At 39.5% G+C, this 21,182-nt stretch overlaps 2 protein-coding genes across 3 annotated transcripts in view; one reads left to right on the forward strand and one right to left on the reverse strand.

Annotated features, from left to right (window-relative positions):
* LOC124297405 (uncharacterized) overlaps positions 1 to 21,144 on the forward strand; it is a 39,831-nt gene extending 18,687 nt beyond the window's left edge. The window contains exons 2-5 of one of the 2 annotated variants that reach the window (XR_006906603.1): positions 12,314 to 12,450; positions 17,449 to 17,779; positions 19,215 to 19,486; positions 19,562 to 21,144. Coding sequence is in view for 1 of the 2 variants with exons in the window: in XM_046748393.1 (XP_046604349.1) it covers positions 12,314 to 12,450; positions 17,449 to 17,779; positions 19,215 to 19,387 (641 nt within the window). In the remaining variant the exon portion in view is untranslated. Of the gene's footprint in view, positions 1 to 12,313; positions 12,451 to 17,448; positions 17,780 to 19,214 lie in introns of both variants that reach the window. The other variant, XM_046748393.1, reaches the window with a different exon arrangement.
* Positions 228 to 2,391, reverse strand: LOC124297404 (UDP-glycosyltransferase UGT5-like). Its single transcript, XM_046748392.1, has 5 exons — positions 1,771 to 2,391; positions 1,309 to 1,682; positions 1,015 to 1,237; positions 721 to 940; positions 228 to 631 (listed from the first exon to the last, which is right to left on the reverse strand). The coding sequence occupies exons 1-5, from the start codon at positions 2,243 to 2,245 to the stop codon at positions 331 to 333; spliced, it is 1,593 nt and encodes a 530-aa protein (XP_046604348.1). The 5' UTR covers positions 2,246 to 2,391; the 3' UTR covers positions 228 to 330.
* Positions 21,145 to 21,182: the final 38 nt, after the last annotated feature.

Genomic DNA, 21,182 nt, shown 5'->3' on the forward strand with positions numbered 1-21,182 from the left:
ATGTGGAGTAGTTGTTAATTTCATAGACCGTTCTGCTTCAAGATTCTAGTTCTTAGATAACCCAGAGAAGTATAGACAGATTTGCGAAACCGCATCTTTACTCCGATTATTTTTCATTACGTCACTAAATAAGATACGCGTGCGATTTCACGTGATTCCATCAAGCGTTTTTTTCAGCTGGTACTTGTCTTACTTGCAATACAATATTTCTTTCAATTTTTACCATGTTGGCTTCATTTGTTTATTTTTCCATGAATCAGTAATTATAAATCCCTGCAAACACAATCACAAAAACAGTGTTTTTCATGTGCAATGAATATACATGTATTGTCACTTGAGTTTTTCTTTCCTGTTTACTAACTGCTGATTACCGAATATCTTCATACTGTAAACTAACAACTGATAAAGTACAGCTGAAGCGGTCATCACAGATATTACAAACACGGCAGCAATGAGAAAGATTACATCCATATCGCCACGCTGGTACCACGGCTCGTCGGCAGTACTAGAATGGAGATGAGGGACGCCTCTGTGTCGAATCACGTGCTCGGTCCACCAAACGGCATTCTTCAATGAATCGTACGGCCTGTCTTTCAGCAGTTCGCGCAAGTTGAGCATCCTCTGCTTGTAGCTGCAAATTATCGGACATATTTTTATGAAATTTATGCTTCACTCACGTATGTCGCGTATCGGATTCCTTGGCTCAAAATTGTACTTCACCTGCCGTCCGTCGCAACGGATTGTATTGCTTCAATCAAATCGTCCCTTTTTACGTCAGTAATTTCCAGCTTCTTTCCGACACCAAGAGACACCATTTTGTTAACATTCATGTCCTGATCAGCCATCACCGGGAAACCGATCACAGGGACGCCGTGAGAAATCGCTTCCTCCGTGCTCTGAAGTCCTCCTTGGTACACGAAGGCTTTCAGGTTTGGGTGAGCTGAAAAGATGCGTAAGGTGACGTTCATTTGATCCGCATAAATCGTTTAAAAAGTGTTTTGCGTATTCAGGTACCTAGAATCGCCTGCTGCGGGGCCCACTTGATTATTATTACGTTGTCCGGTTTGCCGGGTAGAAATTCGGCCTCGAACTTCCAGATTACCGTGTAGGGAAGCTTGGAAAATGCGGCAATGAACTCGGACCGTGATTTCTTGTCCAGCATGGTGCTTTTCACGTTCGACCCAAGGCTCATGTATATAAATCCTTGTTTGGATTCGTCGAGAGTCTTCTGAAGATCCTTTGTAAGAGAAGAATTATGTGAGTCGCGTGCATTGTGAGGTGAAAACTCCATCGCTAAATCTATAATACCTTCGACAGAGGCTTGATCTTCTTCGACACGTGGAAGTTACCGATCTCAATAACGTTGGGTACATTCGGTCTAAGATACGAAATCGGTCCCTGTTGATTGGTGAAAATTAAACTAAGGTTCCTCTCGATTTCGCCAAGTTCGGGGATCTCGTTTCCCAAATATTTTTTTGCAATGGCATGCTGCGCAGGCATGAACTCCGTGTTGTAATTGTAAATGAACTTCCAAACGTCGTAGAAGTTCTTCAGCCTCTCAAAAAGCGTCGGCGAATCAGACACCTCCTTCATTGCAAGGTCCCAGTTCGATTGATGAGAAGTTAGTATCGGATTCCCAACCGAGTATTGAAGGTTCAGAGCAAGACCCAAAGACGTCATACCTTAACATTAGACGATATCCATGATCAGATTTGACTAAAAAATAACGCTACAATTTAATTTATACACATAAGAAAACAAGACGCTCACCAATGATCGGAACGTCGAATCGTTTGCCGAGAGCCAAAAATGCCGGCCAATAAAGAGTCTCCGTCAGCATTAAATCGAACTCTTCACCGCTATCCGGTGCGTAAATCTTCTTGAATTCTGGATGGTCGAAGGTTTTTTCACAGAACAAATGTAGTATAGGTGTAACATTCCAGAACCAGTCAATCCAACACGCGTTTCGTCGCAGTTCTATATAATCCGTTTCGTAGTTCTCCTTGTAAAGAAAACTGACGTCTATCTCGGTGTAGTTCTTCAGATTCGGGTCCCTCACCGGGTTTGGCGTCACGACAACGAGATCATGGCCCCGTTCCCTAAGAGCCAGGGTCAATCCGCGAAAAACTACCTGATGACTTACCGAGGCTGATGGAAATACGCAAAGTATTCGCGAGGCATTTCCGCGGTGCAGAATCGACATGAAAAAAATCAGTGCGGCTAGTGCGATGATTTTTCCCGTCATTTTCACAAACTGTAGATCACTCTGGGGCAATAACTGACCACGTCGGAACGTGTACAAGAGGCCTGAATTTATGCTGTACTACATTTACTTGAAAGTTGATTTAAACGAACGTGACGCGGCATATTCATCCCTTCTTCTGCGTGGTCGGTGTGATGAACTGCCGTCGAGGTCGTTATGTTCATTTTTACAGATAATATACGAGATTGCAATAATATCCTATTTTTTAGCTCAAGCTTGAACGTACTTTTTCTACAAATGGATACTGACATTGAAAGATACACGAGTCTCGTGCGTGAATGTTACAGAGGAACGTGATCGTATATTTTCCAGTATGTTATTATCAAGCCAAAGTATGTTGATTCCAAGTGTATTGGTAAGAATTAGAGCTATGTAGATATACGTTCTTGAGAGGCGATATCTTGACGAAAAATATAGACGAAAAAATCATGTAACATTATTTATCAAACTGTGTCACTTACCGATTACCATAGCATAGAAATGTTTCCCGAATGCAAAAATGGCTGGCCAGTAAAAAATCTTTACCAAAATCTAGTCGAAATTCTCGCCGCTGCGCCGTCCATAGATCTTCTTGAATTCCGGATGATCCAAGACTTCTTTAGTACTGTTTAGAAAGCTCGAAACGATCGGCCAGATCCAATCAGTCCTTCCCGAAGTTCTTCTCGTGTGTATGAGATTCACTGAAGTGAAGTGTCGTTATAGTTGAAGCTGACGTCTTCCTTGGTGCAGTTTTTCAGATTTGGGTTCCTCAATGGATATGGCGTAACGATGACGATCTCGTATCCTCGATCAGACTGACAGACTAGCAGACTAACTTTACTATCAATCGTACAACTACACTACGATTTTATTTGTATCTCATGCATTTCTCAATCATTCGATTAAATCTATTAGTCTTATATCTCTCAGGTTGATGATGCATTCACGTAATTTGCACAAATCTTATCGTGCCGATGTTTTTGCATGGTTTTCCGATAACTGTTACAGCGTATCTGATTCAATGATTTGGACAATCATATAAGGAAGCAGGTTTCTTCATCTGTTACAAAACTTTTCTAACTGATCAAGATCTATGAAGGAAACTCCCTAAGTGGATCGGATTTCTGCTCAAGTACCGGAGAATCGTACCGGCCAAAAATGAATCACAGGTATGCAGTATATGCAAATGCTATATAGCCGTGTGTCTTGCTTGTGTGTGCCAAATATACCTAGATTGCAGGGGCCTGAATATCAGCTGGTGGCTTAATTAAATTTTGAGGATTAATGAAAGGGGTTTAGAGCCGGGTGAGTGAGCATTGGTCAGACAATGGAGCTGACGTAGCCAGTGATAAATATCCCCCCCCCCTTCAAAATGATATTTGGTTTGAAATCAACAAGGCTGCCGGTGCGGGCAGAACTGATGAGCTGCGTCCACGAGACAAATAGGTCTATCTGCAAAGCGTTGCCCGTCGAATATCCCGACTACGTAACGAAACATTCCTCGCGCTGGTTTCGTCACTCGAGAACATCGCAAACGGCGAAAAATCGGCGGGATGAGAAACGCCGGCCGAACCGAACAGATATAAACGCCTCAAGATTTATGAATTGAGCCTCTTTTTATCCCCCAAGGACATTCATCATAGAACGTCACTTTTTACCCACCTAAATGTGCTGTTCCCTCCCTCCCTCCCTCTCGCTCCCTTTTCACCTGTAACGACCTTTCGCCCAGCCGAGAACCTCAGATTTAGATCTTCGAATGGCCCCTAAATACCGTGGGACTCGAATCCGCCGCGAAACCTATCCAAAAAGGCTCGTTTTCACCTTATCCGAAGATACTCAGCCCTGCTCTCTTCTCCCCGATTCGTTATTCTTCATTGTCTCTGCCTGCAGTACGCCGTGTGAGGATTTTTAATTAGGAAGGCTCATTCGGTCTAGTACCGTCGCCTGCGGATATGCCACCCCCTTCTCACACGTGTATGGCGGGCTGCCGCCACCGACTCAAGTGGAAACGGCTATCTAGGTCAGACCGCAGCGTCGACTCGGTTTTAACCCACGCGAGTAGAAGCGTCCCGGACCGGCTCAGACAACCTGCGGACTCTTGGCGATAAGTAGAAACCGTCGGTGTATGGTTCGCCCTGCAGTAGTCCTACCACTACTCTGTGCAGTCGCGCAAGCCTCGTCAAGTGGATTCAGACGGTACTCGTAAGACTTCCCGGTTCTCCACACTTTATTTCTATTTATTTATTTATTTTTTAAAACAATTTTTTTCTCCATCACTTTTCTCTGAAAGTGACAAAAATTACACATAATTATATGAAAATATCAGCGTTTCACTTACTGAAGCTATATTAACAGTTACATTAGATGCCTGATCAAGGAAAAATTCGGAATATTGGAGCACAAAATCTATGTTACTTGTGTGATTCTATAATTGACAATAGGTTTACAAAATAATACTCTCCACAAGTCGTCTATGCGTTAGATTTTAACAAACAATAATGTATTTGTTACCAAATCATAAAAGTTTATCATTTTTTGTTAATTATCACTGTTATCGTATATTTCAGTTTTTTTTTTACGAACCGACGAGCTCAAGTACAAAATTTCTCAGATTTGACTTGTACAGAGAATTCATTTGTCACCGAATAAAACTATGTTCTGATAGAATGAAACGTAACGTGTTTCAATTTTTTGGTGAAAAAATAGTAGAACAACGTAATTTCTCCGACACTGTTAATAACAATTAGGTTTTTCCTTTTTATATTCATTGACATTTAAAAATTTTTATTTCTCAATCACAGGCATTTTTATAAATCAACTTAAAATTTATAAGCTCAAGTTGCTCTTTTAAAAGCTCCGTTTTTTATGTTTTCTTTCGATAAATTTTCGACCCAACTGCGTATGTTCCATACATTCTTGAGAAAAATAGTCTTCTCCAACGAGAAATACGAATTTAGTGGTCCAATTACGGCTTCGGGGGCGGGAGTGTAACGTTTCTAACAACTTGTTCGGTGGAAGTAACACTATCCCAAACACATATACGTGTACACACATTACCTCGAATTCAGTGGGTGAAAATGGCGAGTTAAGCCGATGGGGTTTTCGAGCCAATGGTCGGAATATTTTACGTTACATCACAGCAGCATTATACATATAACCCAATTTTTTCCCGCTTGATTGGCGCTCTCTTTCGCGTTATTATTCAACGAATTTCAATAAATATATCAATCCGGTAAAATAGATACATCGAGTAAATTTATTACCATATTTGTAGCTGTAGCTCGGCATATTTTAACGCATAATTTCAACCATTATGCATTATGAAATGTAATTTTACACTACGTATTGCGATTAAAATACCTCCTCATGCATTTATGCATGTATTACCGGCTATATTCACGTTTAATCACGATCAACGCAGTTGTCACGTACGTATATTGTAACTTTCAGCAATGCCCTGCGGATAATTAAATCTCTGTCATTATACGAACACAACATCGCATATATTTGTTACCCGCTGCAGAATGCAGGTATAATAATTCAGGTGCACCGGATGCTCTTTCTTCTCCTTCATTATATTTCCTACTTTTTTTTTTGTGTAATTCTTCTCTTTTTTACTACACATATAGTCGCGGCGGCATTACTTCTACTCGTTATAATCCGTCGCGACTGGTTATAGTTATTTATTTTTTAATTTTTTCATAGTGCTTTTGCAACTACCAAGAACGGCGGTATAATTTCGCAAAATGTAATTCACATCAATTTAGGGATAATTGAAACTGCGTGTGTAATTTAAATACTTCCGTCATTGATAGCTATATTTGTTTCAAAAATCTGCAATCTCAGAGACTTTTCCGTAATAATTTCACCCAGACGAGCGGCTGATTTGAAATAAAAACTAAAAAAACATTCAAAGAAGAAATGCACGTGTAATATTCGAAAAGCTTCGGAGCTGGGCGGTATTATACGTTCGAATTCGTTATATTCATACATGTGAGCCTGTGTGTACGTATGTGTGGTTTTGATACCCTTGCCGCCACCCTTTTTCCTGCAGCGACCGCGGCGTCATTTCACCGATAAACCCCGGAAAAGACGTGGGAATCATAAAGAGAGACGCCGAATCGGCTGCACAGCCAGATTCCGTGGCAAATCCTAGTTTACGCGGGCCGTAGCTGGCGAACACTCTGAGCTTTAGTGACATCAAATATGGCCTCAAAGATCAAGGGCTCGAGGAGGATCAGTGACAGTGGAAGTTGAAAAATGGAGAGAGGGTATCATCTCTGCGAGAAAAACGGCACGGCGCCAGGTGTTTGAAAAAAAAGGAAAAAAGGAAGACCACAAAAAAGAAAATTAAAAAAAATTCAAAGTAGACAAAGCGGCGTGATATAGCAATTACGGTAATTTATTTTTTTTCCGTATTATTTTTGTTTGTTTCACCCTCTTCTCGTTTACCAAGTTATGCAGCTACCGTAAAAGTCCGCCATGAATCAAGCGACGTTTATTCTTATGACGTGTAAGAAAAAAAAAATAATATATACCGTCAGTCCGCGGCGATGTGGGAAAAAACGAGATGACGCATAATTTTGGAAATTTCATGCTGAAAAGCTGCGCTGCTTTCGAACTTGCAAATAAGTTATTCCGTACCATGTTCAGTGCGACTTGGAATATGTGTGAGCGCAAACTTTCGCGGAAATCGTATACTACGTAATGTTATATTATACAAACATACACACTGTCAGAACTTTGACGTGTGTGCGTGTGTGTTCGTGTGTGTGGGTACAATGAAAGAGGCAGAATTTAATGTTTGAGCTACCGAAAGAAGATAAAAAAAATTGTCCGCTGGGATTATCCTGAGTTGTAAAAGTTTTTCCGTTTGAAGTATGTGTATCTACAGCTGAGAACGGACGAGTCAAGCTGTATTTATACGATGGTAACGTAAAAAAGTGAAACAGAGGGAAGAGAGAGAGAGAAAACGAGTCGCACTAAAATAGACACAGTCGCTGCACCCGCTACCCTTTCATAATTTATGCACGAGGTGTGCGGGGCTCCACATGCCTTGCATGGTTGTATACATGAAACCAGAGCTATCATCTCTTGAAGATTTCGCTGCAAAGCTTTTTTTTTTACCTTCTGAAGTTATTTCGTACCTGCAGTATTACATGTATTAAATAAACCGAATCTAAACTTGGTAACAAGCCACCTTGGCGCCTAAGGATATGCAACCGAGCGTTGCAATTGTATTCCTAAGATTGCAAATTGTAACTTCGGTTGCCTATACGTAGGCGCCGAGGTGACTTATTTTCACGTTCAGGCCCGGTATGGGTATAAAATATTTTTTCATCGTTATAAAAACATTTCATTGCGCAGGAATGATTATTTCTCAGAATAATCAAACATAATTTTCTAGACATTCGAGCAAAACTAACGAGTTGTAGACATTGCAAATATTTTCAAATCTCGTTGTTTTAACCGTTCAGTTTTGGAGATAAAAATTCATTGGAATGAATTCCCCATCGACGCGCCGTACTCTGCGGAGTTTTTTCGTCCCTTTAGAACGGTGAGTGAAAAATGAGGACCGCGTTGAAGAATCGTCTCTTATTCCAGCGGCACCGCAACCAACGCAGGTTTCAATTCGACCGATACACTGAACCAAAATTTCAACGGCTCAGAAGCACCTGAACCTGGCATCGATACGTCGCCTGTGGTAAATATGTATATAATACACATCCGAAACGCGGTACGTACGAACCTTTATACGGAAGAATATAAAAAATGAAAATCAGCTTCCTCAGGGTTTTTCCGAGGCCTGTATACGCATTCCGTCTCATACCCTTTATATTATATGTATTTGTGAGAAACGGTTCCCGGCGATCTGCACAATAGTCTAAAAATTCGCTGACTAGATTCCCGCGCCCTTTTCGTCGTATTATATATCCTGTATACTTATATAAGGACGGTTTATAAGAAAACGATGTCGCCTCGGCGTATGTCACATCCGACTGATGGGGTATATGTTATATCGGTATTATACGCGAGGAAAACCGATCAAATGTTATACGACGCTAACCTTAAAAGGTCTGCAAGTTTTGATGGCGGTGCATGAAGTGGTCGATTTCTCTCCATTATTCCGCATTTTTTTTTTTTTTCTTTCCTCAACTTGTATAGTGTTTCATTTGGAAGAAGCCTTGTATTTTTTCTTTTTCTTCAGCTCTGAGCTTTAAAAATTGTTGTAAATAACGAAGAAAGAATATTCACGGAAGGATATACCTATGTATCCTTGATCTAATTTTACAAGGTCTATCTTGAAACTCGAAGTTTTCCCGTTTAAATCACACGCGGAAAATGTCGGTTTTTTTTATCTTAAAACTATGTACCATTGAACCGCATTTAATAATATAGACATCATCCTGGAAGCATTTTGTAGATAATGAAGTTCTTCGAAAACAGTAAACGGCTGAAGTTATGTCTGTTTATGTAAATATTCTTGTAACAAAATTATGTGAGAATTAAAAAAAAAAAAATTACATCTTATCCGTTTTGTAGACTTAAATGGGAAAACTTCGAGTCCCGAGAGCGGCCTCTTAAAATTGGATTTAAGAGGTATCCTTTCGCAAGGATTCTTTCCCTGATATATTTATGTACAAGTCTTTCAGGTGGAATCCAAAGAGAAATAAATGCTGCCTCCGGACGAAACACCTTAATGTACGTTAACAGTTGTATAATCATACGAGACGATGCCTTATATCTGTAGCCGAAATTATTTACTGCAGGAAATCCGATATTTGTCTAAGTCGAGCTTCAAAATGAAATATCCATATGCATAGTGCAATGAAACGTGAAAAATGCGTAAAATATTAGAATTTCACTTTCTGAAATACCATTTATTTACCAAAAGAAAACAAAAGCAGTTCCAAAATATTGTGTATAAATACATATAATATTTAAATTCAATAAGATTTGTTAAAGACCAAAGAAATATCGGCATTGCGATACAGTTAATTAAAATCATATGTAATTTATCTTTTCTCATTTATTACAAATCAAAAATTTTTTTTTTTTCTGAGCAATAAAAATCGTTATTTCTTATACATAGATCCCAACAAAGTTGCGTAAAACATTCATTTCGTAGCAAAAAAGAAACCGCCCAATCTAATCTGAAAAATGTTTTTCCCAAATGAACCCAAGTCTCCGCTAAAAGTCTATATTTTCCATTTCGTGAAAATAAACAAATCAAACATTGATTATAAACACTTTGAGCGTATTAAATCATCGCTTTATAAATAAGCGACGATAACGATAGATTAAAAAAAAAAAATAAATAAATAAGTTGTTGCAATAAATAACTTTTTCCCTGAATGCAGGCTGCGAGAAATCTATATAATATGGTATACTTAAGAGGAAAATATCTATCGCGTGGGATGTTTTCTCCCACGTAGTTGTAAAAACTTAGGTCACCGCTGTGCACGACGCGGGCTTTCGTCGCACATAGCCGCGCATTGTGGGTGCAAGGATCGATCCTCGACGCCGTCCGCGGGAGCCGTACAGTCCGTTGCAGTCCCATTCCCACCCCCGCAACTCGCCCCAACTGACGACCCGCGAATCCCGCCCCCATGCATCAAGGGGCAAAGGGGCAGCGGTGGGGGGCTACTTGAGGCAGCTTAGCCGCGTCGTACAACGTATGCGGCGTTATGGCATTAGCGTCGAAACTACGTGGGTATTTGCGTGTGTGTAACTGGTTCGGCACCAGTTTGGTACGGCCAATGGGGGGTGGGGGAGTGTCGTCGCTGCACCGGTTTCAACAGCCTAACGTCGTTAGTCAACCGGGTGATAGTTTAGGGTATATAATGGCTAGTAAGGCTGCACTAAGCCGAACCGAGAGGTTCGAGCCTTCGGCGAGTGTGCATAAGTCGCCAAAGTATGTAAAGTGTATGTACATAACGGTGTGTAACCCCGTTCACGAATCTCCCCATTGCCACCCTTGTGATTCTATAATCGAATGCAGAGCTGAGCATACCGCGCGTTTGTTCACCAACCCACACACTCAAACACGGATTGTACGTGTGAAAGCAATTGAAAGGACCGTCTTTGATTTATCGCCTAATTTTACACCGAGAATCCACAGACTAGTTGTACATATGTACGTACCTATATGTGTACACATGCACCTGCGGTATACGTATACATGCACATGGTATATCACTGCGAAAGGTAAATCAATTTAGTCACATAGTCTTTGTGCGGATTAAAAGAACGTCGTGCACCGAGGGCTTTTTTTGTATTCGCGTGATCAACGCGCCTAAAGAATTCATTCGAATCGCTTGGATAATGCATATCCATATCAATGCGGTTGATCGAGTCGATGTCAAGGCGGTTTCTTGGTGCAACTTTCCGCTCAACGCCGCCAGATAGGCAACCAGAGCTACATTTCGTATCACTTATACGTATTCATTATGTATCTATGGTTGCATATCTGCTGGCGTTGAACGATAAATTTCACAGAAAATTCCTGGTACACGTATTTTAATTTCTATAGAATATCGAATAACGCGGTTAGAGATAAAACCAGGCGGTAAACCCTGGATCAAACAGTCAATGAATCGAACATCGAATCAATCAACACTGATTATTGCGTTATAGAATTTTTGTAGTGTTGCGATTATACTTGCGAAAAGATTCTATTATTTTAAACAACAGGGAATGGGAAATATTTGAAGTTAGCAATTGCAGCGTTGAGAATAACTCGAACGGGGAAGCGAGGCGAGTTTTTAAAATCAATTTTTTCCGCAGCTGGGATTCGTTGCTGAACGTATCACGTAGAGTACTCGCTACTAAAATTACGCTGGTATCGATTTACCGTAATCGAGAAAATACGAAACCCCATTGAACGGTTGAAACATGATTATTTGCGATAGTCCGCGAGGTAAAGGATCTCACTTAACGCGTCTGTGCAGCCCATAATTGATGATTGAAAAAATATGAACTTATGTTGTCCGTACGACTTGAGGCACAAGGAATAATTAATATAGATTTATGATAGATCGGTAGTTGAAGTAAGACGTATGATGAGGCTGTCTTGACAGCCGGCTGTGCAGCAGCATCCGGCCTGAACCATCCTGCGTGACAAATGATCGGGCATTCTAATCCTTACAAATGTTCATGCCTCACCTCGCATCCCGAGAATATACCGTTCTTATGTGTGTACGTACCTGCTCCCTATATATCCTTTCATTTTCTCACTTTTATACATATATATATATATATATATAAATATAAATTACGGACCAATTTTTTTCCTCTCCATAAATTCCCAACCATCCCAACCTTCCGTAGCTGCGCTGCAGGCACGTGCGTCGCATTTACATCAGTTGCTATTCACGTCGCACGAATTGTACCCACCTTGCACAATAATCGTAGTAAGACGTTCCCGGATCTTAGCTTGTAGACGCCTGATCGATACCTTCCGCATCACGCGCGTGCGAGCGCGGCGCTGAGCAACAAAGGCGTTTCAATTTTCGAATTTCGAACGTATTACCGGAAAACGGAGACTTATCTATCTTAATAGAATACAAAGATTCTCAGGATTCGTTGAGCGAAATTCAAGATCAAAGTTGAGCCTTTACTGTCGTTTTTTCGATCAGTTTTCGATTGCTTACACGCGTCGCTCGCGCTGCGTATTTTCATTCGTCCCTCTGTTTTCCATTGGTGGCCGAAAGGCGAATGTAGCATTAGCTGTTTTTATCCCCTTATTTTCTTTCTCTCTCTCTCTCTCTCTCTCTCTCTCTCTCTCTCTCTCTCTCTCTCTCTCTCTTTCTCTCTCTCTCTCACTCTTTAAACGGCTTTGCCTAATCCGCATTTGTTCAAAACCACATATGTGTGCTGCAGTTAAAGTGCTTATCGGACTCGCTTGTAGTCACGTTAACTAGGCTGCAAAGTGTTTCGTGGCTGCGAGTGGTTTTTTTTTTTTTGTCTCACCGAAAAACTTTTAATCTGTCGTTTCGTCCTTGCGCTCTCATTCTATATCTGCGATATATTTTTTCAATCGCTATTCAACCGATGACAATTTGCTTTCAGCACCAGCCAGCGTGACGGACGCTGTCCTGCTGGGTGAGATCGACATAATGACCGACGACGAGGTTGAAATATCGACTGAAGAACCTGTACCAAAAAAGTGTTACTTTGGGGGAACGACCTACACCCATAGTCAAACGGTAAGTTCCCCTCGATCCGTCTAACGTAACGGTTTCGGCACATCGTTTCGGACTACATCCATGCATATGCAGCTAGAATTCTGTATACCAGGCGGGAACTCCTACGTGATTTAACGGTTTTCGATACCTGTGGCGAAGGAATAAAAACAGTAAAAATTGTGGTCCGGCACGTGGAGACAACGAGAGTAAAAGGTGCGGAAATGAAATTTTTGAAAGCTATGTATATTGTGGATAAAAAGAGAGAAAGTCTCGGAGATGATCAAAGAGTTGATTGGGGACCTGCAGTCTGATCGAGGTTGAATTAATTAACGTCCTGAAAATGGTTCACAAACTCGTCATTTTCGTCAGGTTAATCACCGGGACGATCAAACGAGTCAGAGCCGTACTCTCTCTCCCTCCCCGCCCTCTCTCTCTCTCTCTCTCTCTCTCTTTTTTTCTTTCTCTTTCTCACGAACACATCGATACCCACCCCGATGATTGGCTTCGAGGTCAGACATAGCGTGCTTCTCGACTTTCCTGCACAGTCTGCATTATCTTATGCGCAGCAACTCCGAAACCGGAGTAAAACTTCCTTGAGGAGTAACAATTTACCGACTCCAAACGACGTCTTCGCGCTGCACAGCACGCGCGGTCGTAAAACCCGAGCAAACCTCAGTCTCAAGAGTTTTCACCCAGAATATATACTGAATGTTTTATGTACCCTAGGACTTCGGTAAGACGAAGTATGGGAGTAAGGATGGGAATGGGAGTAAGTTCTTGGAATATATTTCTCAAGAGTAACCCGTATAATAACTGCTTTTCCTATCGTAGAAAATATTTTCGACTATTACGTTACGCTTTTATTACACCTCCGCGCGTCTGTTCGATGCATTTTTCGTAAATTTATACCTATAATAACTGTGAAACTCGGTTTTCTGTGAAACTCGCCGCTTGGCGCCAGCAGATAGGCAACCGAAGCTACATTTCGAATGTGCAAGTAATACAAAACGTAGATTCGGTGCTTGCATGCCGACACAAAGCGGTGTGTTTCACAGAAAACTTCTTGTACATGCTTCCCAGAACTCGTTCAGTTCACGTCATATAGTATTACCCAATAAACGGATTGGAGATAAATAGATTGCGGTGCAGATGAAGTCTGCAGCGTGAGAGTTGGGGCAAATCTCGTGGGATTCCGTAGCACTGAAGCAAGTCCGAGTAAATTTAATATAAAGACTCCGGTAACTGCCTCTGACGATATACTTACTCTACGTGGATGAAATACAGATTTCCCGGTTATACCTTAGATCAGTTTTCCCTTGTAGTTCACGTTGCAGGCATTGGGTGAAAGTTTAAATTCACGAATGAGTATTCGGAACCAGTACAGCTGCGCAATTTCGGCGTGCACTTTCAGTAATATCGATCGTGTACATCTATCAAATGTCCTAAGCCACGAAATAGGGGGAAAAAATAATTCTTAATTTCCCGTTTCTTCAGCCTGCAGATGCGGCATAATTTTACTCGAAGAAAAATAACTTGGCACGTACGCGCGAACGCTCGCGAATCTTCTTGAAACTTTTTACATAATTCTAGGGTTCATTCAAAACCTCACACCTTGAACTCAACTTCATATAGATATACATACCTATATGCGCGTAGATATGCACTCAGAAATGCATTTCGCAATCTCGTGAAATTACTGTCCAATTTTATGTAACGTCTCTGCCACTGGCTAAGACTAAACATTCTCAGTAGGTGATGCATAGGAAAAATTTTTGCGGAGACGTTAAGAAGTTGGCGAAAAATTAATATATATAATGTATATATTATATATTAGGGTGTTTCAGAGAAAAATAATTCGCGATTTTTGACTACGGCATCCACTGAAAAGTTTGTTTAGCTTAAAAGAAAGATTTTGTGAAAAAATAAGCGTTCTACGTTATGTGGAAGATCACGCTCATTTGATTTATAAATTTTTTGTACAAATTTATTTTGAATTTGTGTAAAAACAAGTTCCAGCACATCAACTATTATTTCTTTCCGGACATTTATATCCAATCCAAAGATCGCGATCCATAACACAACCATATATCACAACCGGGAATCTTATTCTCCTACAGTAAAAGTTCATATTAAATTATAACTATTTTATGAGATTGAATTAATAACGAAAAAGTGGTCATATCCACTTCTCGAACATCAACTGGAGATTTGATATTACAAGTGTGGATCTTCTTTGTGACGTAAATTGATATTGTGATTGATCTAAGCAACAAAAGAAAAATTTATTCACCGTACTTCATAAATTTAAAAAAATGTATAGAAGTGAAAAATCAACTGAGCGCGACCTTGCACATAACGTAGAACGCTCATCTTTTCAAACTTTTTATTTGGGGCGTGGGTGTCAGGATGGAAAGTCTTAAATTATTTTTTTCTGAAACATCCTACTATACAATATATATATGTATATATACACCTATGTGTGGAATAAAAAGTAGGGAAAATGGAATTGATTTCTACTTACTGTATATGAATATAACCCAGAGAAATTTTCGGTGTGCAATAACATTGAAAGTATAATATAGTACATTGTATAATAACGCAGCGTAATATCTATACAGGTATGTATTTATATTGTAAAAGCTATTCCGACTATTTTTATCTGCGGTAACGAGTCGACTCCCTCTTGACTTTTACCTTCTCTAATAAACCATTTTCGCACCTCTTGATGTCATCCCGCCGAGCTGTGCAGCGGTCGCTTATAATTAAAGTATGGATATATGCATAGGTTCATATTTTATGCGCATATATCGAGGATATAGCCCGTATATTAATTATTGTACCTGCGGTGTGTACATTACCTATATGCGTACGTATCTATAGTGTATGTGTAGATGGATGGACAAACTGAACTATCCGAATGATGATCACCTGCGTATTCGAAATATCACGACCTCGGGATAAATTTTAGTTATTTATCGTTGCTGTTGTTATATTTATCGTTACTATTATTATTATCACTACTACTACTATTATGATTATTATTGGTTTTCGTTCGGCCGTTAGCTGTTTGCCCGTTTTGTTTTGCGTTTTTTTTTTTTTCTCTCCATCCAAACTATCGTGCGGTGAAAAATGATGAGTGTGGCACTAGGCCAAATGCATTGTACAACCGGCGAAGCGGTTGAAAAGCCCGCTGGTGAGAATAAAAATAAACGTCGAAAAAAAGGTTAAAAAAAAACAAAAAAACAAAAAAAGAAAGAAAACAAACGGAAAACTGTGAAAAGAATGAAGCGTGAGCGAGAGGGAAGTTATACGCCGGATTCACTCGCGTTTTTAAATTACCGCTCCTGTATAACGGCCGCTAACGTTCGAACATATTTTTCATCCACCTTATCAGACCCCCCGGTGCGTTGCGAAGACTACCGTCTCTATATCCACATAACATAGAATTTCACATTAGCCCGCGAATTTTGCACCTCGCTGAAAGAGGAACAAAAAATGGGGCGAGAATGAGAATGAAAAAATGAAATATAATAAATAACAGTCATATAAAAGGTGCACCAAAAGGCGAGAACGATGTAATAATTATACAGTGTACGCTAAACGAAATTAAATGTATCGGGAATTTTCGATGAAACTAGTAAGAATGATAAAAAAAAAACTATTCTCGATCATATCGTTTATTTTTTCCCGATTAATCGAGTATAATCGATTATTTATCAAACTCGATTAATCGATGCATCGATTATTTTTCGCTTAGCGGCCATCGCCAAACTAGCCAATCAACGCCAGTTGATAGGCAACCCGAAGCTGAATGCGGCGTTCCTAAATATTTAAAATGTAGGTGTGATTGTCTATCTGTTGGCGTTAAGTAGCGAGTTTCACAGAAAAGTACTTCTATGTACGAAGAGAGAATGCAAAGTAGGTAATCGGGACTAGGCAATTATAGCTGAAATCTGAAACCTCGAATGAAAATATGCGAAGCTTCGGAGGGTGGGGCGAATTCAATGCACGTAGTGCACTTAGGGCTGCGGGTCGCGCTTTGGTATTTAGTTATCCGAGGACCGACGAGACCCGGAGGCCGGGGGTTCAGCCGACCCTGCGGATCTCGTACGCGTGGAATTTGGAAACGCGATTAAACCCCAACGTAAACTCGACGGGACTCTGAGAGTCATGAGCGCTGGCGCTCGCCTGCGATATATCGGGTCAATGAACTCGGAGCGGAACGCGAGGACATCGTGCCCGCGTCCTTTCCAAGGCCCCTGGGAATCCCCTGCGCCGTGCCATATATATCTATACACGTCCCATTCACGTACAGTCGCAAGGTCCTTGCACTCCTTACTTACCCCTTAGACGCAATTCTATCTCGGTATCGGGCCGGCGATGCTTGCAGGATTAGAAAAATTCAACATTCGAACAACCGCGTCGGTATTTCTGAAATGGAACTGGAAATTTTCAGTCTTCAAAGCACGTTTGAAATGTCTACAGTCCATTATACGTTTTTATTTGTCGTTTGCAAAGTATAAAGCAATACATTTTTCCAAAGGTGCCATTTTGTGACGGAAATATGCTGCTTCGTCTTGGTCGTATTTAATAATAAAAGGCCTCAAACATCGCATATTTTACGCTAAATACATTCGACGTGATACAATTTGATTGCGACAGCTTGCACGCAGTATTCTGCATCCCGATATTCGTGAAACATAATGTCCCAGCAGGTCCACTTTAAGTTTATATTATTTGTTACGTTTCTGTTAGTAAATATGACACAAATCATTTGAATTTTAATATTGACGTTGTAATTTTTACTTTTTTCTTACTTAATAATGCGTTAAAAAATGGTTATATCAAGAATCCGAAAATTTTTGTGGACCTGGTGGAACATTTTTTTTTTTTTCAACCGTGTAGTTTCAAGGCCACATATCAGTGAGTGAGTCTATAAATAACTTGAAACGGGGTGTAGTATAACCGTTTGATCGATAAAATATAACTGCCTAACATTGATCGTCGGTGCCTGCACAGATACCAACGAGTGATCCGTGTTCGCATTGCCTCTGCGTTGCCGGTGAAGTTTATTGCTGGTGGCAGGACTGCCTTCTCCACTCGGAACCGGAAGACTTTGAGAACTTTGACGGAAGCTTAAAGAGCACCGAGATTCCGGGGGCTTTTTTAAGCGTAAACTCGTCCCTCGGCACTGCTGCGACCTTAGAAGCGGATGACAACGAAACAATGACAACTGAGAGTTCGGAATTAGCGGCTCAAATCATCGAAGAAGAGGGATACATGGATGTAAATTCAACATATCAAGACTTTGGCACCCAGAGCACACTTCCGACGACCTGCGTCGTTATGGGTAAGTGAAGATCGAGAATTTTACCGCGAAATTATGAATTGAACATGCCGATTCAAACATGGTTAACCAAAACCCATAACAAAGCTCTATTTTCCAAATACTTGGAATATTTCGATCTCCTGTCAACCGTATTTTCGTAGCTCACAATTTTGAAACCAGATTAAGAATTGGGGTCCCGAAAATGTCTGGAAACTAATTATTTCCGTTCGTGTTTGCCATATTCCATCCGCCATTTTGAATTCCATCATTCGTACCTCAAATTCCAATCGGGATCAGATCGAAAACGTACATCAGTCAAACTGGAAAGGCAAAATATAATCGCCCATCTTCAAGGGGCTGAAATAATCGGCGACGTTGCATTAGCTTATAACTTGAAGCGAACTTTCGCGTGAGTAATAGCTGTGCAGTATGTATAATGTAAACGGTGCCTGTGAAACGGAGAGTTCCAAAGTATAAGACTGCTGCTGCATAGTAAATTCATGAGTCGCGCGATTATGTCGGAGTGAAGAATACATTATACCCGTATGCACACGTACGTATTACATATATATATATGTTTGCGAAAGTTTTCGCCGAGGAATTTATTATAGGTATGTTGAGATTGCAGACAATAAAACGCTGGATAATCGCTGTCATTATGTTATAAATGTATGCATTTCCAGTTTTACATACATAGCTTCGGGCGAAGATCTACGCGAAATCTTCTAATCTTGAGCTGACGCGTTATGTGCATGCTAGTACGTTATATAGCATGTATAACAGTATACACTGATTAACTATTCATATATTCCGTATCGTGTTGAAAATTGCTGCAACAGCCGTTAAACACGCGCGAATCGATCAAGTAATAGTTATTTTTACGGAATCTTATGTTTTTATGTCGCACGAGAATCCAATTTACAAAAACGCTGCATAATTGTCCGCGATATGACGAAATCAAAAACCGTAAACCGCGATATCCTATGAAATCAATAAAATCCAAGGTTTTTTTCTTCTTTGCAAAACGTAGGTTTAAAACGTCAATATTAAACAATCGTATACTTTGTGTAGTTGGCGAGATGATCACCGCTTTTGTGACTACGTTCCTTGTTGTGTTCCTTTTCAACACTCTTATTAAAGGCGAAATTTCGTAAGCTAAATTCGCAAATCCTAGCCTTTCAGCGAGGGTAAAATTTGTGACAAGCAATTCTTGCCGTCGGTTTATTTCGCGTAAAAGAGCGCTTGGTAACTCGTTGGGCCTAGAAACGATCATATAGCTAAAATATAAGCTGAAACGAATAAAGGTCGGCCTTATTGATTTTGCGGTAGCGTTCACTTTGCTACATTTGGAGATTTTAAGAATGCTGTGCATTATTGCCGAATTAAACTCGTTGATCGATATGCGAATGTGCTCGACTTATTTTGCCATTTTTTTCTTCTTTCTCTAATTGTTCAGGTGTGGAGTACAAGGAAGGTGAAGCGCTGCCACATTCGACCGGAAATTGCGTGCAATGCGGCTGCGGAGCCGCTGGTCGGGTCGAATGTTCCCCGCAGGACTGCGTCCCGCTATTGCAGCCTCCTTCAGGAGCTGGGGTCGATCTATCCAGAGGAATGGACGAGATTTTTTAGACAGGATTTTGGCGGTTTGATGATGATGATCAGAGATTTTAAACCGTGAAGAAATCAGCATTCAATATGCGGCAGAATATGAAATCTGTATGGAAAATTGTAAGTAATAAATAGGAAGAGAAAAAACGCCCTTTTTCCATTCCTGTTCGATAATTATGAGGAACTGTATTACAGCAACATTGCAGCCACTGAACCAAATTTGTGGATAAATGATACGAGAATTTGAATTTCACTAATATTGAGTGTGCACAGGTATAATACGCATAATGAAACGTATTTAAAAATATGATGAAAATAAATGTTAAAACCTAGTCTAATAATATGCGATACACATACTGATACATACGTAAATACCTAAATAGATAATTCGTAGAGTGTAGAAACGTCTAGCCTAGATTTTTTTAACACCAGGAAAAAAAACAAGAAAAAAAAAACGACATAAAGATGAAACGAAAAAGAAAAACGAGACAAATGCAGGATAATATGATCGAATTTTTAGAAAATCCTTTTGACTTTTGACTTTTGAGACCTGTAGCATGTATTATAATATTATACATACGTATGTAATATGATCGATGCGAATGAAAATTTTACCCATATCATGATCCCATATCGTAATTTACCTATCGTGTGCAATACGCATTTACGTATACATATAATATACATGTGTAACAAAAACATGTTATGCGGTATGTCTAGTATTATATTGAATTATGTTTACGAATTAGTGTTTACTTGATCCAAAATAGTTTGAATAGATTTGAATATTTATAACATATCTGCATTTTGTTTCATGGTTAACTTCGTTATTATATTTATAGTTGCTGCGAACGCCGCATGAACTTTGTAATAATAACCTTTATCATTTTATGATCAAAATACTCGTTGGAAAGTTAAATTCAGACATTAAATTTAAAGAATAATTATATGTATACAATAATGATAACACTACGAGTATATTATAGTACCAACATAACAAAGTTGTATTAGAAATTTACATTCATTATATAGTGTTAAATATATATATTATATATATTGATATAATAGCATATTATAAATATATACAGACATACTGAGAACCAACTATCAATAATAATAATTAAATTAACAGTAATAACGATGAATGATAATTAACTATTGGTTGCATGAAGTAGATCAGCCTGGGTATTTTTTCCATCCAACTTTACCAAATTCTTAATTGCAATTAACTCGATGAATTTTCGTACTATAGAAGGAAATAAATTATTCCGCAGAAAAATGCTACAGCTCTGAAATGACTACCGATATGATAAAACATTACTGATCCGTTTCATGCGAAATATTCATATACTCAATAAATATACGTACACAGAAAAGTATTATAGTATTTGGTGTGTAGAAAAATGGATAGGTGTAATAACATTATAAAATGGAAGTTATAAAGTATATACACTATATTATATAATAATTCATCAATATCAAAATGACTATCGTGGATGAAAGAAATCATACGTACACATATGTTACATGCACACGTATGAAACATTATCGTAATATGTACATTTACATATTATAATACATGACGTTGAATGTTGTAGAGAACAGGAAACCTAGTAAAATACCAAAGTATTCGATAGGTAGACTCAAATGTGATATATACACACACTACTTGCCACGAAAAAAAAAAAAAAAAACGAAAAGGGAAAAAAAAAAGAATAACTTTTATCTGACAATTTACAAATCTGATCATTAGCGTCTATAACTATACACACCTACGCATAATTGCTTCCTTTCGTTGCTACACACACATTAGACT

This window comes from Neodiprion virginianus, chromosome 2 (genome assembly GCF_021901495.1).
Source record: "Neodiprion virginianus isolate iyNeoVirg1 chromosome 2, iyNeoVirg1.1, whole genome shotgun sequence".
NCBI classification, from domain to species: Eukaryota; Metazoa; Arthropoda; class Insecta; order Hymenoptera; family Diprionidae; genus Neodiprion; species Neodiprion virginianus.

What these genes read in the sequence shown, in the direction of transcription:
- LOC124297404 (XM_046748392.1), bottom strand. Translation starts at nt 2,245, where the DNA reads ATGACGGGAAAAATCATCGCACTAGCCGCACTGATTTTTTTCATGTCG. An exon ending in CCCGCAGCAGGCGATTCTAG is followed by an intron (nt 941 to 1,014) that starts GTACCTGAATAC and finishes GCATCTTTTCAG; the next exon opens with CTCACCCAAACCTGAAAGCC. An exon ending in TCCGTTGCGACGGACGGCAG is followed by an intron (nt 632 to 720) that starts GTGAAGTACAAT and finishes GATAATTTGCAG; the next exon opens with CTACAAGCAGAGGATGCTCA.